General features: G+C 41.7%; 1 protein-coding gene across 1 annotated transcript in view; it reads right to left on the bottom strand.

Annotated features, from left to right (window-relative positions):
* Positions 1–1103: 1103 nt before the first annotated feature.
* Positions 1104–16707, bottom strand: part of MBD2 (methyl-CpG binding domain protein 2) — a 21826-nt gene continuing 6222 nt past the window's right edge. Inside the window, exons 2-7 of the mRNA XM_065656858.1 lie at positions 13574–13733; positions 9542–9679; positions 4436–4526; positions 3557–3734; positions 2385–2525; positions 1104–1560 (exon numbers count right to left, since the gene is read on the bottom strand). Of these exons, the coding sequence (XP_065512930.1) occupies positions 2396–2525; positions 3557–3734; positions 4436–4526; positions 9542–9679; positions 13574–13733 (697 nt within the window). The 3' untranslated portion in view covers positions 1104–1560; positions 2385–2395. The remainder of the gene's footprint in view (positions 1561–2384; positions 2526–3556; positions 3735–4435; positions 4527–9541; positions 9680–13573; positions 13734–16707) is intronic.

The raw sequence follows: 16707 nt of genomic DNA, 5'->3' as shown, positions 1-16707 counted from the left end.
GAACTTTGTGGTACTAAGTGTGATTTGTAACTCACGCATGTTATTTAGTTGCTCCAGTTCCTTAAAAGACGAGGCAGTTCCCTTCAGCACCCCCTGGGATTCCTTCCCCTCTCCCATCAAGGGCTTTGTCAAATAAAGGCGCTTCCATGAAATAACCAGTATAACCAGTTAAACCATTCAAAAGGTAAGAGCAGCAGGACGGGGGCACCAGATCCACGAGGGTTTGGAGCTGCAGGCTTCCCTCCCGGTGCTCTTGCTGGTTTCCAGGCAGAAAAACACCAGTAAAACCAGATCATCCCACTCCAAGCTGCCACCAGGAGCAGCACTACAGTGAATTAATATCCATCTTTTCAGCTGCCATTAGTAATGGTGTCAACTCACTAAAAAAAAGCGACGAGACACGACAAAGAAATAAAACAAGGCATTGAACAGCGCAGCGACATCTCAGGAAGCTCGATCCCGAGGGTTTGTCTGCAAAACCAGGACAATATTGGGGTAATAAACAGCAAAAACCAACAAGGCACAGTTAAATAGTTGCTATTCAGGGTAACCGTTCTTCCGAAAGAGCTGTAGCTGCTTTTTTGCTCTTACGTGAAATACCATAATCAAGAAGAGCCTTTTAAAGCCACTTCTGGTTCTAACAGTTGTGGAAAGAGGAACATCCTGGTGTTTTCATCCCCAAAACGAGGCTGCGTTGTACGGTAAGAGTCACTCACGTCCCCGAACTCTGTGATCAGTGATTACACGAGTCTGGAATTAGAACGAGTATAAACCGTTGTTAAACTCGACCCGTTCTCACTGGTGATGTGTTTTCACTCACCTTCGCTCAAGGGCTGAGTTTGATCTGCCAAACCCTTCCCTTGCGTCCCCAAAAGTCCCTCGGCCGTGCAGCGTCCTCGTGTCCCCAAAAAGCCATTTTCAGGAAATTCAGCAAATAATTGTCATTTGTTGGGAACGCAGCTTCTTTCCCGTCTTCTTAGTTCCAGGCTCCATCTTTTCCGGTCCCAGTCTAACCAGTATCTGGCCAAGGGAACACTGGAATACGAACCGGGACATATGACTCTACCCACAACACAACAAGTTTTCAGCTGCTTGGAATATAATCATTTATTTCTCTTTACAGTGATGACGGAAGAATGTGCAGGTGTTTTCACCCATAGGTATAAAAATCTGTTTATATACAGAGTCACAATAATCCTTAATTGGGAAATCGTTCTGTTCTCCTGATCCGTCCTTTCTAAAAACCACAGGAAAAACAAATATTTAGTACAGGCAATAGAATTCCAGTAGGTTTGCAACCTGGCATCAAAAGCTCAGCTTTAGATTAAGGGTAATGTTTGATACTTAAAAAAGGACTTTGAGTCATAGGACACAAAATAAAGTTGCTTTTCAAATAAGATATATACATCAAAAATAGGAGTCTAAAAAAGGCCTTGGTTTTAATGCTATTAGAAAGCTATAAATGTGCATGGGTCCTTTTCTTCTTCTAACGAAAGACCAAAGGAGAAAGTGCCTCTGTCTTCTGGGAAGTTCCTCCTGGGACAAGTCAGTTAAAAGTACCTGGAAAAGAGACAGAAATAAAGAAAGAAATAAGCCCTTTTGGAAAAGCAAAGGCTGATGGTGGCATTAATTCAAATGATTCTTTTAAAACCAGTAACCAGCTCAGATGCTGAGGAAACTCGAGATCTACTGATTTGGCTGATTTCGGAAGGGAATCGCAGAACCAGCGCAGAAATAAATACGTTTATGACTCCGTTATGAATTCATTATTTTACGCTCCATTAAAAAATCCAAATTGACAATTCGATTCTAAAATAGGTTTGAAATTTCGCAGCGAAACCAACGCTCTTTCTTGACTGACTTTCAAGCTGTCCATAAATAGACTTTCATAGGAGAATTACTCAGGGATTAAGAGTTTAATGGTAATTAGGTGTAAGTTAAAGTAATTAAGAGACGCCCGTAGCTTGATAAACATCAAGATTCCTGGTCTGTTTGTGGCCAGCGAACAACAGTGGCAAAAAGCTCCTGTCCACAACGTAAAGATCAAATTTCCCTTTATGTTGCACTGATGAGTAATAAAAACGACTGTGCACTAGAAACGTCCTTCTGCAGATGATTAAAAAAAGGAGGTTTTTTAAGAAAGCCCCTGGACAATCCGCAGACCAGTCCTGTAAACAGGTGTAAGATACAAGAAGATGGTTGGAAAATTGATCTGTAGAGGTATTATCCATTTAAAAACAAAGAGAAAAGTTTCAGGAACCCGTTACGTGATTTTACTAAATCCAATTTTGAAGAACAGAAGGCGGCCGGTTTCTCTGCTTTACCGCAGTTGTACTTTGAATATGAAGCCCCAGAAAAAAGCAGGAGTGCGTGTGATGCGCTACCTGATTTCTTTTTACGCCTCGTCTCCGTTATCCATTTCCACCTCGATGTCCTTTGTGGTGTCAGCCGCTCGGGACAAAATATCTGCCATCAGCGCCTCCTCCAGCTTCTTGCGCACTTGCTGCACCCGCTCTTCTTGTTTCCTGAAGGGAAAAAGGGGCAGAAACGTCAACCCTTGGAGGCTGGAGCATCCGACTCACATCAGCAACGACTCCGGACGGGCTTCTCGACTCTTGGTTTAACTTAGGATAGGATACGATAGAATAATCCCAGTTGGAAGGGACCTACGATGATTATTTAGTCCCACTGCCCGACCCCTCCAGGGTTAATCAAAAGTTAAAGCGTATTATTAAGGGCGTTGGGGCACCAATCACCTCTCTAGACCCTTCTTGATATTTCTGCACACTAAAACCGATCCCATTTTTTTTAAAAGTGCCTGAATAACCAAATCGGACAGAAGAAAACTGCTGGAAATGTTGATAAAGCTCCCCCAATAAAATCCCAACAAACCAGATCCCAGTGAGGACACTTCTCTAACAAAGACTGGCTCAAGAATGAAATGTCAGCGTTCCTCGAACGCATTTCTGGTCACTGGGGCTTTTAAATGTATTCATATCTCCTGGAAAAGCCCTGAAGTTTCACATATCCAGTGAAGATACAGGAAACATCCGTCCTCCCTAAAAGCTGGTATTTAAGAAAATAAAGCAAAATCCTGAAGCAAAGGGCTGGGAATCGGGTAATTTTATACCTTCACAAGAGGTCTGCAGAAGTTTCAGTCATCTTTAGGAGTCAGGAAAGGATAAGGCTTTCTTTGAAAGCAAAATTAACAGTGCGGCTATAAAAGAAATAAATGAGTAGATCTGGGTGTGCTCTTCGTATCACATCCCATCTCCCACTTCAAGAGAGCGCATTAGCCACAAAGTTACATGTTACAGGGGAAAATTCTTATTTCCTTCGTTGAAATTACACCTGAGATCAACAAATTAACCCGACCAAACCAGACACGGGAAGGAAAAAAGCCAATATTGACCGTGACTACAGCTTAATGTTCAGGGCGCTCCCTTGGGAAGAGAAATGTGGATTATGACTCACGCCTTTGTGAATATTTCATATGGTTATTCCAACCGCAAAGCGAAGAGGCAGGTTTTTGCTTCGCGGGCTTTCGAAGCCGTACCTGATGTCGTCGTCCGTGACGATGAAAGCTTTGCAGAGGGGCTGGGATGTGTTGAGCCAGACGGCCGGGTTCTTCTCGACGGCTGCCGAGAGCTGCCCCGTGATGGGCGCCGAGCTGGTGTGCAAAGCGCTGGCCACGGCCGACAACAGCGTGTCGTCGTTGTTACCCGGCCCGACCCCTAAAATAAAGAAAATCCGGCATTTATCGCCCGTGTTTCACGCACGACTTCCAGCGGCAGAGCTCTTGTCGTGATGTAATCACCACTGGATGCACAGTTGTGTCATCTAAACACTTCATAATGGCTTTGCGACAGCACGGTTCTCATTTAATGTAAAACAGCGGTCAAAAGGCATCGCATTTCTAAAATCTAAGGTTTTTGCAATTACAACATCAATGATTTTTTAATGAAGATGGTCACATCATCGATTTATCGGTTACATATTGAAATGGTTTCTTTGTGGCTTCGTGGGACGAATCCACGCCAGCACTGTCTTTGCTTTAAGGTATTAAATTAATTCTGGAATTAGCTATTAAATGAATTCTGGAAAATAAACACTGGAGGTTTTCGCAACAAGCAAATTCCTCAGAAAATCTCCCAAGCAACAGAAGAAAGTTATTAATTCTGAACAAGGACTTGAATATACTTTAGATCAACTTCCACCACTAAAAGTGCAGTTCTGATGTCTGGTTTATGATACCTACAATAAATGAATTAAAAATAAACCCAGTTGCGGAGACGGAGGTATTTTGTCAGCAAGAACATTTACAGGCTGAACTTTACTTGATCCAATTGTAAACTGAAAACTTAAGAGCATTGAACTCCGTCCTTTCGAAGCACAAAAATGGATCTGAAGGAACCGGAGGGAGCGACCGCGATACCTTGGAGCCCTTTGGGCAGCTCCATGGATTTGATGATTTGTTCGCTGACGTCCGACGCGCTGAGCCCTTGTAGCCTCTTCTCCCAGAAAAGCTGAGAAAGAGAAAACAAGGTGAGGAATAATTACAAAAAACCCTAAATCAGCTCGTGGAAATGAAACAGTAAAAGACAGACAGCGCCCAGCAGGTTACAGAACAGTCGCTGATGCTGTCTAGAGCTCAGCTTATCTGCAAATAGAACCAAATCTTTTCACTTCTAGGATACAAGAACTAAATTCACATTTGTTTCACCGGGAACGTGTTGCCAATTCTCACAGAAACCAGTTTCCTGACCTGAGAGATTTATTACAATGACACAGATTTCTCCGCTCACTCCTTTTTACTGCTCTGAAGATTCATCCTGAATTTCTGGGCTGCAGATGGGCCCCACTTAGGCTTTAAAATTATCATTTTCTACTTAGCAAGATAGTGACGAAAACTAGTTAAAAAGTTGATTTCCATTCCCCGGGAAGCCACATTTAACAAGTAATCTTAATAAGGAGGGAAGCAGGAACGTAGCGATGAAATCTCCCGCGGAAAGAGCAGTCAGAAATAATTTGATTGTTCTGAAAGACATGCGGGAGGAAAAAAATAAGACGTATTTCTCTTCATGCCTCCAAAACCTGAGAGAAAAAACTAGACAAGTTGTTATTCTCACTCCTAGGAAATTCTTTGTTGCAGCTGGTACCCAAAAGCCTCAGTTTAAGACAGTTCTGCAACTTGTTTCCAAGCTCTGAACGTATCTCACACATTCTTGACACCTCCGCGGTTTGTTTGAAAATACTCGTTGCCGTTTGTGTTGCGTTTTACTAGACCCGCTTAAACTTCAAAAGCTTCCTGTAAACCGACTCCTCGCTCTTAACCAGTATTAATTCGTAACATTTCAACCAGGTTTGGGCCACGTTGTAAGTCGAGTTTTCAGTTTTGCATCTACCGGTGTTGGAGAATTAGAAAATATCGCTTCCTCCGTAATTGTTTCTTGCTCAAGAAAAGCTGCTTGTGACTAACAGCGAACTGGAATCTGAAAAAAAAAAACCCCACAATCTCCTACGCAACTATTATTTCTCATTCAGAAAACAACAGAATGATAGATCAGCCTCTTTGTTGCAAGAACCACCAAATACAAACATATTACGAGCTGCTCCTTTTCCTTAGATAAAGAAAAATCTCTTTGCAGTTGCTCGAGCAGTGGAAGCCCACAGGAAAGTTCTGCAGAGAGGAATCCGTTCCTATCCTTTGATTTTTAAAAGGAAAGCACATATGTTCTTAGCATTCCAACATTCCTGGAGGGTGACTGATTTATACGTAAATCAATGGAGAACATCTAATTTCATCTGCCGTTTCCTATTTACAGATTATTGAAGAAACTGTAGATGCCAACAGGACGACGCGCTTGACTGGACACAGAAGAACCAACGATGTTTCTGGTGTTGGTGAGTTCAGAGATCTGTTTACCGAGCTCATTTCTTTTATTTGTTCCTTTAGTTGCCTGGGAGAGGGAGAAAAAACGGAATCCCATTGGGCTCCCTCCACCCCTCTTTTCCATAAATCTAATAAGCTCAAGTTTTTCAACCCTATCTAGTTTTACATTCCAGCCCTTTACGCTGATCCGCAGGAAATAAAATCACGTCTATTTGACAAAATACTAAGTGCTAAGAGCTAAATGTATCTTTCTAGTTCACACAAAGACATATATAAAATGACATCCTGCAGTCTTCCGTGTAAATTAGGCTTTCTAGGCTGCAGATATGCCAAAAAAATACTACAGTCAGATTTAGTTTGTCATATATAAGGCTATTGAATAATCCATTCCAGTACAATCCACTGCAAATATATGCGGCAGGAAGTAGAAAAGAGAGTTTTGAATCCATTTTAAAGAGTATTTCTGGCCTCCGGGTAGATGATGTTATAAGTAAATCCATCAGGTTTAAGCGTGGAACAGCGCAAACCAAGAAGCTCCAACGCCTGCAGAAGAGGATGAGGCTGGAGGACGCAGAGCTGGACCTTTTGGCGGGTGATCCATAAGAAAAGTTTGATTTGCAGCACCGCTCCATTTGATCCAGCGAGGTACAGAACACGCGACAGGCACGCAACTCCAATTTCAGTAATTACGTCGAAAATTTACTGCCTATAATCATTTCAAATAGTTCCAGGACTGTCTCGGATTCACGTCGTCTCTGCTCACTGAGGAATATTCAAATCTCAGCTACTGCTACATCTAGTGGCCTTTTTGCTAAATAGGAATCTGACTTTTAAAAATCCAAACCATTACTCTTAAATTCCTTAAGGACGCATCGCATCTTATTGAAACGTACTCGGAAGCAGCAAAACTAACCATGGAGAGGATGTTAAAACAAGGCGTTCGGTTTGGGTTTTGTTTTTTTTCCTTTCCCTGCAAGGCCCGGTAAGAATCTTTCAGGATTTCTTTTCTTATGCTGGTTTAGCAGTGGACTAAAAAGGTTAAACAACCCAAACTGACAGAAATAGTAAGAAAACCTATCTTAAATAAGCTTATGGAAAGTCAAAATATTCTGAGCATGTTGATGCTCTAAAAAGAGACGTTAAAGCACCTTGAAGAAAACTGCAGTTGAGGCTATTAGATGTGCTATTCAGGAACTTATATTCTTATCATTCGATTAGATATGAAGAATTTGAGAAATTACGTGGATCGACTGGTAGTGGTGTTTGAAGAAAAGTCACGTAGAGGAAGAAGACGGATGGTCACAAAGATTGGTTGCTCTAATCGCCAGATTTACCTACAGGAAGATCACAGGTGAGCTGTTATTAATTTCTCTTTCCAAGAACTACCACAGGCTTTGCTGTTTAAAGAAGAGCTGCTGCCAAACATCTTCCCTGCCAACACCAATAAGCGCGTCTGCTCGCTCCGAGGTCATGAAAAACCCTCCTGGCTGCCAAAGGAACTCCAGGACTCCTTTATTTTGCTCTGTAATTAAGGAGATTTCACAGGGAATTCTGGTTCGACCATCTTTTGAAAAGGGAGGTACGACAGAAGTGGATAAAGCTTTCGGAGATGGAGATCTGGAACTACAGAAGCAAGGATTCCTTAAGGGATTCGGGCCAAGGATTGAAGAAATGGGGAGGAGAGACACTGGAAGTGGGAACTGAAGAAGTTTATACACAAATAGGCAATAAATACAGTCAGCGTTTCAGCATTCACTTGAATATCCAACACGGATATATTTACAGGAAAGTTTGCACAGCTGAGGATGAGAGGAGAAGACTGCGATACGCGTAAGGATTATTTATGGCAGGAAAACACAGGCTTTATCTGGAGGGGAGAGAATCCAAATACATTTGCAAGGCTGCATTTGGCCAGAAATTGTATCTCACGGCATGAAAACCAAGCAAAGATGGCATCTATTAATATTTACGCTCCAGCTAGCGAGTAAAACAGCAGGATGAACTGCACGCTCTGTTCAAACAAGACATGCAAAGGGTGCACACGCCGTCCGTGACCGGAGCTCCTCCATACTTCTGGCTATAAATATCAAAGAAATCTTGAAAATTGTCTCACAGGAACCTGTGTGTAAAGAAACCAGCTCACTGAGACCTTTTTATGGAATCCGTCAATGTGCTTAAGATTCTCCAGTAATTGCCAGGATACTACCTACATTAAATTGCTTCGTTCCAGATTTTTAATGAAAATTATACTGAAAACTCACTCAGTTTTTATGTAAAAACAACTGTGACAATCTATTCTATTCTCTCCCTTCTCCCAAGGCAGAAACCAGCTCAAGGCAGCGTTCTAGCTGGAGAAAAGCAAGAGCAAGACACACCGAGATTCGCTTTGCTATGAGACAGATGAGATTAATTATTCCGCATTCAGTGCAAACAGAACCAGCTTTTATTCCAAATGAAGCACGTCAATACAGAGTAAGAGCAGTGTTTAAAGAGTCCTATCCCAAGCACGGAGAAAGGAATTTGATTGAAAAAGAAAGCTGACACAGCCATCAGCAGACGATCCTTTAGAACCTGTCTCAAGGAGGCAAAGATTTAACTTGGGAAGGTTTGAAAACAGCCTGTTCTGCAAATTTTTTACCGGATGGTCATTCTCAGAAGACAAGGGATGCATTCCTGGAAGTTCCTGACAAAGTGTAGTAGTTCAAAAGGAAAACCTGAAGAAGGTGAAGAGAATTCAAGGTGCAATGATGCATCTTTTAGATGCGAACGCGATGGACTTACACGGCCCCCGTTGAAGTTCACGGGACCAACAGTTGCGGCCTCCGAGTCTTGCCACAAGACATCGCAACAAGATGTTCCGCAACAGCTCGTTATTTCTTCTGTCTCTCTCTCACCTGAATTTAGAGGATGCAGAGTCTAAATTCCTGATGTTATGTCTTACAAGAACAGCATTCAAGATGTTGGAAAGCGCAATATTAGACACAGCTTCAAAGGAAACGGTGTTAAAAGTTAGTGACGCGTGAGCGTGCAAAATATGGCTCTGCGTTTTCTGCTCATCCCTGCACTCCTAGGACAGAATAAGGTGTTTCAATTTGATGGTAGTAACGCTACAATTCAAAAAATACCAGCCAGACCTAAAAGCGATACCTCAGTCGAATATACACCACATTATCTAGCTGATCATTCATCATCTGTCGTTGATATCGAGAAAAGCAGCTACAGGAGAGCTTGTGTAAAATCAGTTTATGTTACTGTGCTTTGTATTTATCGTAGTATTACAGTGAAAAAGAGATTTAAAATACAGTTTTTATTGATTTTCCACAAAGTTCTTCTATATAAAAGAGAGAGATTACTTCTTGATCACCATGTATTTTAGAGAAACTTCTACTAAGAAGCTGCACGTGACTTTTTTTTATATTTGATGTCCAATGGTGACAGTACAGCTTGTATCTGGATTTCAAGAATACGATGAATGAAATTTTGGATTAAGAAAAATGATTTCCATACGAATCGTTATTTCTCTCTTTTTTTTAACTGTATGTATCACACACACTGCTATAAGTAACCTGCAAGACAGGGATTCTCATCTGGAATTGAAGCACAGCTGAAAACAAGCACATTTTCAGCTTGTTTCGCTCCAATTCTTACCTGTCGCGGCTGCTCCGTCACTCGCTGCGGATCCGATCGCACTTTGTTACTGGGATGATTGGTCACTTTGGTGACGGGTTGTTTGAAAATCGAGGCGGTTTGTCTGATTGGTAAAGTTGTATTTAAGTCTGGTTTCCCCTATTAATAAAAGAAAAAAAGGGAATTAATAAAAATGATACAGAAAAATTACACAAATTATATGTCGGATCGCTCTCTTCTACGGACGTGCCCTCTTCTTTCGGAAAAGATACAGCTTCACCATCAGGTGTCAAAACCAAACTCCAAAGCATCATGAAAATGCGTTCGTAGGCAACAGTTTATAGAGTTCCACGTCTTAAAGAACAGCAGCTTCCTACAGAGCTTTGGTCACAAATTTCCTACGCGATTCCTACATCAAACAATTCTGAATTCAGTGCAGTAATTTAGTCTGGAATGAAATGAAAACTGTATCAACTTCAAGTGTTTTGGCAAAGCTGGATTTTAGCAGGTTTGGGAACCGATGATTCCCAGGCATCAGATAGAACTTTACCAAGAATATCTCGTCCCACATCGAACCCTTCGGCCCTTGGAGATATTAGAGATACTGGAGATATTAGAGCAAGTAGCTGGAATTCTCCCAAAAGCTCCAAGACTGATGAAGAAATAAAATTATATCACGTCCCCTACACTTCATAGTGTTAAGCGACCAGAGAAACGACCGTTCGATTAGCACGGAAGTCGCAAGACGAAGTATTTTGACGATGAACTTTCCTCACGCCACATAACTTAATGCACAGACTCCGTCCGACAAACTCCGCGTTCCCTCATCTTGTGACACCAAGTTCAAAGGAGCATTTGAAGCTTTGAAGTCCGTGGCCCCAGGGCATTCTGTGCAGTAGTGGTAAAACAGCAATTAAAATGCCCAAAATGAATAATATTACAGAGGCATCTGCCATACGGGGGATAAGTCGGGTTTAGCGAACGTTTCTAGAGCAAAGGTCTTCGCTTCAAGGCCGTGAAAAATATCTGTAGGTTCCTTTTGGCCTGTAATGTGACTTAAAGAGAAGTTAAAAAATAAATCCATTTAACTCAGGAAAGTAAAAAGGGAGGTTTCTTCAGGCTTTGTGGGAAATTCAGAAAATTCAGCTATATTAATGATATGGCCCCCAGAATTAAAGCGAAAGCCCGATGAGTTATAAACTACGCAGGAAATCCAGGTTCAAGGGCTGAATGTCCCATATGATTTTTATCACGGCTGCATACTGGAAAATGGTCATTCAGATAAACTGCTGAAACTAAGAACAGATCAGTTCCTAACTACTGTAATTATAATTTTCCTACTTTATTTCCTTTCTAATCACAGTCACATCTGGGCTTTCCCATCTCATTCGAGAGACTTTTTTGAGTTTTGAACAACAGAAAGAAACTTTTTGGTACAGAACCTTGCAGGGCTCACCCATCTCCAGCCCCTGCAGATCTTCAGATGGAAGGAGGAAAAAAATAAATTATCACACATTAGCAAGAAGTGAATTATATTCAGAGAAACTCTCCTTCGCAACAAATCATAAGCTACCTATAAGATTTATTCGTGACAAAGAGCTTCCAGTAGAAGAATAAAGAAGAATAGAAATAAGTAATAAAGATCCCTACAACCAAACTTTCCTGAAGAACAGAAAGCTCCTCTGAGCTTTCTGGATAGAAGACAATATCTGTTAATAATATAACACATATTTCCAATGGTCGGACACAGATTATTTCATTTCAGATGGCAATTAAGCTCCCAATATTCAGTGGAGATAAACCTACGAACCACAGGCAGACTGGGGGCTGGACTAATATCGCAAAATCAAATCCCTTCCTACCCTGGGAACTGCAGCAATGTCTCAGATAGCAGAAATATCCATGTCCCCTGCTCATTTTCACTCATTAGGAGTGTTCTATGCTCCAACAACAGTTTCCAAAAGAATTTCAGTCCACTGCCTGTATTTCCAGAAGCATCAATGTGCCTCAGACACAAAAACGTCGTAAAAACTCCGTGTATTTCCGGGCCTTTCAAATCCTTTAACCTAAGAGGTCACTTATCACCAGACAGCATGTTTAATGAGTATTTTCTATTATATTTTCAACAGAAAGAATTAATAAGCATATCTTTTAAGCACAGCAGAATGCTGTATCTACTGGGTTCATATCCAACTGTATTCCTTATTTCACTGCCTCTTCAAAAGCACCTCCAAATCAGTAAAGTAACTCGATTTGCAAGCGAAATGTGAACACGGTTACACAGAAAACAATGGCAAGATCAGTATAGGTTGAAATAAACTTCTCCTGTGGCTCTGTCACAAATAAACCTGTCAAATATACGTATTTATTGCCAGTAAGGAAAGGTCAGGAAGGATGCACAACGCTAAGGCTGGAAATATGTTGCTAGAAGAATATTTCCATGTCATGTATACCGCTGGACATTATCACAAAATTAAGTGTGTTCGTTAGCAAATATTCTCCTCGCTTCCCTTTTAAGCCAGCATTAGTACGTTAGTCTTGGCCTTGAGTTCTAGTCTGCTCCTGATGAGAATCTCAGAAATGAGAATTATGGCAAGAGAGCATTTCCACCCGAACCTCATTGCCCAGACACGTCCCAGCACGAAGACTCCAGAATTAATATATTTTGCTATCCCTCCTTGAAACAGAAGGGGAGCCCAAGAATTTAGAAATATTTGCGGTAAATGACTTGTACAAAACCAAACAAGCCACAAAATAGGAGCAAGTTTATACACAAACTTGCCTGTGCAAGAAGAAAACAACCACAATCATCTCAGTGTCTGTGGAAATCAACTTCAGGAATAAGTTAAAATCTCCTTTTTGACTATCGCAGGAATAAGGCAAAAAGTTCGTGAAAGCTCAGGAGTTACAGATTCAGTCATTTAGAAATAATAAATGTTAATTACCTAAAAAAAAAAGCAGGCTTTTTTCTAATCTTGTATTTAACAGAGCTACTGTGAGCAACATTCTAGCGATCTAAGAGGATAGGACTACAACGTAAGCACAGACTCATTTAGCTTTTATATACCAAATTTTGTAATTTCTGCTCATGCAAAAAGCCCGACCAAAACCTCTCCTTGGACTGCTCCCAAATATTCGATTATTTGAAAGCCTCACACCTGGGGGAAGAAAATATTCGATAATTTGAACACACGCTTCCGATGAAAAGGAATGGGCACAAAATGTGCGGTTCCCGCGTTACAAACAGCAGCCAACAAAACCCATCAGTGCACGAGACACAGCGGTAACTTGTTCGGTATTTTCATAACTACTGGGAATTAGAAATCCTGAAGAAAACATTGCAGGTTGTTCCAGAAATCCTTTCAACCTGTTGTGTGAGGTTTCTAAAGCTTGTCCAGGAACATATTCTCCGAGAGTCAGCCAAATTTACTGGTCACATCCCTAGGTGCTACATCAGTGTTTCACTTCTGTACGCTTCAGCCTTTTATTTTTCATCTACTAACCACATTTTCTTCGAAAGGATATACCGTTCTTCAAAAAGAAACAGACAACAATAATCAGATCAATCGAGAACGGCTCAATCTTAAACAGAAAAGCACTCGGCCTTGTTAAGCTCCAGAGCTACACCCAGGTTTGTGCAGAGAAATGCGTTTGCCTCAGAAAACAAGCGTCCCGGCACGTGAAAAACATGAACTATCCCGTCTCAGAACAGGAAGATGAACACAGAAATGTGAAGCCTCGCACAGGGGAATCTCTCGGTGTCACCAGTCCGAACCTTTCCCGTTTAGAACATCGCCCAGGCAGACGACCAGCCCTGAGGTTCTTAGTCCCAAGCCAAGTCCTGAATTACTCCAACCTTCGATTCATACTTGACCTCTTGGTAGTAGCAGAGTGCTCCTTCTATTCATAAATTTACATCTCTACCACTACTCAAAATTAAACATACATGTACATCCTAGCAGCGGGCTGCTTAAAGCAGAAAAGAAATTGCTAAATGAACTACAGGAAAGGGAATTCTTAGGATATCCTTAAACACAGTATTTACTAACAAACCTTATTTTGATTGAGAGAATCATTCCTTAGTTTCTGTTTGTTCTTCTGCAATTTACTGGGCATCATCTTTCCCGTTCTGAAGTCAAAACTGCTGAGATCAACAGTGTTTCCCAGGTATCTTGCCAACTGAGGCTTGCTTCTGAACTTCTTACCACTTGGACTAAAAAGAAGAAAACACTTTAGTATGTTTTGTTGTACAAGAGGATACAACCTTGACGTCTTATAACAGGTTTTACGCCTTGTTAAACATCTAAAAAGTTTCCGTTATCTTTATTCCATGTGGCACGTGTCGAGTAGCGCCCAACCTCTGCGTATTCGCTCCCATCCTTTGCACAGGATTTATTTTAGAGAATATTTCAGGCTGTGGGATACGCTACGCCTCGGGATGCTGGCTTAGCCGTACGGCTAAACTGTTCTTCTAGAAGAATTCGAAACATTACACAAGTGCGGGACCCTCTCTGCGGCAATGTCAAGACCCTGGGCAAGGTTTAAGCTGAGCTCTAGTGCAGGTTGAGCCAGACTCAACAGCAACCCTTGTCGGCTCTGGCCCAGCGAGGCGTTGGGGATGCGGAGAGCCGGGATGCGAGGAACAGGGCGCCAAGCAAGCAAGCGGCAAGCGAGACGATGCAGAACGGGAAACAGGCCCAGAGCTGCCGCTGTGGCCGTTACAAAGGAAATCAGCTGCAGGGAAGGGATTTAAATCATTTCGAATTAGGGAATTATTACCACGCCAAAGTCCCAGGTGATGTTTTGGAGTAACATCAGGAAATATCCGATTTCCACCTACCAATCTTTCTATCCCCCCGTCTCAAGCACCCTGAACACACACGGTGCACACACTGTCTGCACTAAATATCCATTTAATCCACGCATATTTTCACTGACCTCGCTGTAGGCTTACAAGCCAGTCTCTATGCAAGTCACTGCTAATTAGCGCTTGATTGACAAGAGCTCGTTTCACTTGAAGGGACAACGGTGCTGCCCCGAGACTTAAAAGCTCAGCAGAAAATGAAGTATCAAGAATTGCTACGTAAACCTCAGCCCGCAAGCCCAGTTTGTGACAACCTCTCGGTAAAGAAAGCGGTGAAAACGGTGAAATACCCCTCATGGGAAGTCAACAGACCCTTCAACTCATGCAAATTTCTATCCAGTAAAACAAGTGTCAAAATCCTCCCAGCTACCGAAACCCAAAAGGCTTACAGAGCTCAGAGAGGTTTTCACACCACTTTCTTTCTGCAGAAAACTACTGAAGATTTTTGTTTTCTCCACTTTTCTAAAGTTTTTAACTCAAAACCACCTTGAGGCAAGAACTCCGCCACAGAAGGATACATATTGAATTCTGGGAAAAACAGCTAACGAAGCCAAACGATTTTCAAAGTCATTTCAACGAATCCAGAAATATGGCAAGCCATAATTACCAAGAGGTAAAAGGTGGGAGAAAAAGACTTAAAACAGATCGCAATCTGCAACAAAACCTCCTCAAGGACGGGTGTGGGAGGGAAAAAAACCCACCCCACAGAGATACAGACAAACATCCCACCACAAAACTCTTTGCTGCTTCTCAGAAACCCAGAATTGAAGCTGTGCTTTGAGCCAAACTAAACACAAGCCCGGTTTTATTTCAGATAGTGGAGATTAACCCCCCGGCTTGGGAACAGGAGGAAAAATTCTGCGCTGAAGGTCAGAGATGGAGCAAGTTTTTTGTGGGGCGAGTAAGTTCGCCATGGAAATAACCTGAGCCGCTGTATTTCGTTGCTATTCAGGCACCTATAAGAAAAAAATCAGGATAAAACCTTGTCAAGAACTGCACGTTGCTGAGTTAAATGTCCGTTTCCTAACGGCCTCGATTTCCTGAATAAAGCCTCCTGTTGCAAATTGCTTTCCTAACGAAACGCTTCGGGTACACCTCGAAGGAATCCGAAATTCCAGCGGCGAGCAGTTACCAGCCTGAATTCACTAAACATCCTTCCTGGGGAGCTCTGAGAACGGATTGCACAAATGAAGGCAAACTTGAGAAATGCAGCCACCATTCTGAAATTCGATTCTTTCCACATCTAACATTTGGGGGGGGTTGTTTGTTTGTTTGCTTTTTCAGCAATGCAAAGGCAAAGCAAAGCAGATGGTCCAATATTCCCTATGGATCATCGGTAGGGCTGATATTAAAGGCGATTTCGATCCACAGCACAAAATCAGATATTAATTAATAAGACGGGTTCCAAGAACATCATCTCTACAACTCCATTAGTAGCTTACGACAACCAAGAAGCCCTTGTTCTATCATAACCTACTACTGTCTTCACTTCACACCTTAATGATTTTACCAAACCCGGAGGATTTTCCATTCTCCAGCTCCAACGAAATCCAATGACACACAAAATGTTATTTCCACCCTATTTATATTCGTTTTCACATACATTCATTTTTTCACTACCAGTCCTGTAGTTGTTTCCACTTTCAACCCTGTCAAACCAAAGTAAGACCTCAATTTCTGAATCGTTCCCAGATTATCTTCCATCTCTGAGCTGCTCCTGCTGCGAAGCTTCTCTGACCTGCAGAGAAAGCTCCACGAGGTCAAAGTCAAATAAGAGGCCTTATTTTGGCATCTATTAAATAATTAGTGCACACTAATGGAAAAGAATGATGTTATAGAACATCCAAACCAGTACGTGTACAGAAAAGCCTCCTACTTACACATCTGGGTTGAAACTAAAGCACATGTTCATTTTTTTTCTGCTAAAGGTGTTAAAACCAAGTTTATTATTATTATAGTTAATGCACTTGCGGGACTTAGTTCTTCCACAGCTGATACGCGTATCAGCACTTTAAGCTTTATCCTGTCAAATTAAACACCGTACATTTTTCGATATGACCAATTAACAAAAACCAGTAGACCTCAAAAGAGGTGACGTGCAACAACATCTACAAACTATTATTTTGGTGATATTATCAAGGCTCAACTCACGTTAGAGGAGATTAAACGAAGAACACGACCCTTCACCTCCAGCTTGTGCAAATTCACATATTACACAAATTTCAGTTCTTAGCGGGCTGAAGGTGATTATGTTCTATAATGAGCTTGCAAGGAACTTTATTCAAAAGAAAGACACTTTTCAGATGTTTCCTGTGAAGCAGCA

The sequence above is a fragment of the Caloenas nicobarica genome, chromosome Z (genome assembly GCF_036013445.1).
Source record: "Caloenas nicobarica isolate bCalNic1 chromosome Z, bCalNic1.hap1, whole genome shotgun sequence".
Classification (NCBI taxonomy): Eukaryota; Metazoa; Chordata; class Aves; order Columbiformes; family Columbidae; genus Caloenas; species Caloenas nicobarica.
This window is presented reverse-complemented; position numbering and strand designations above follow the sequence as displayed.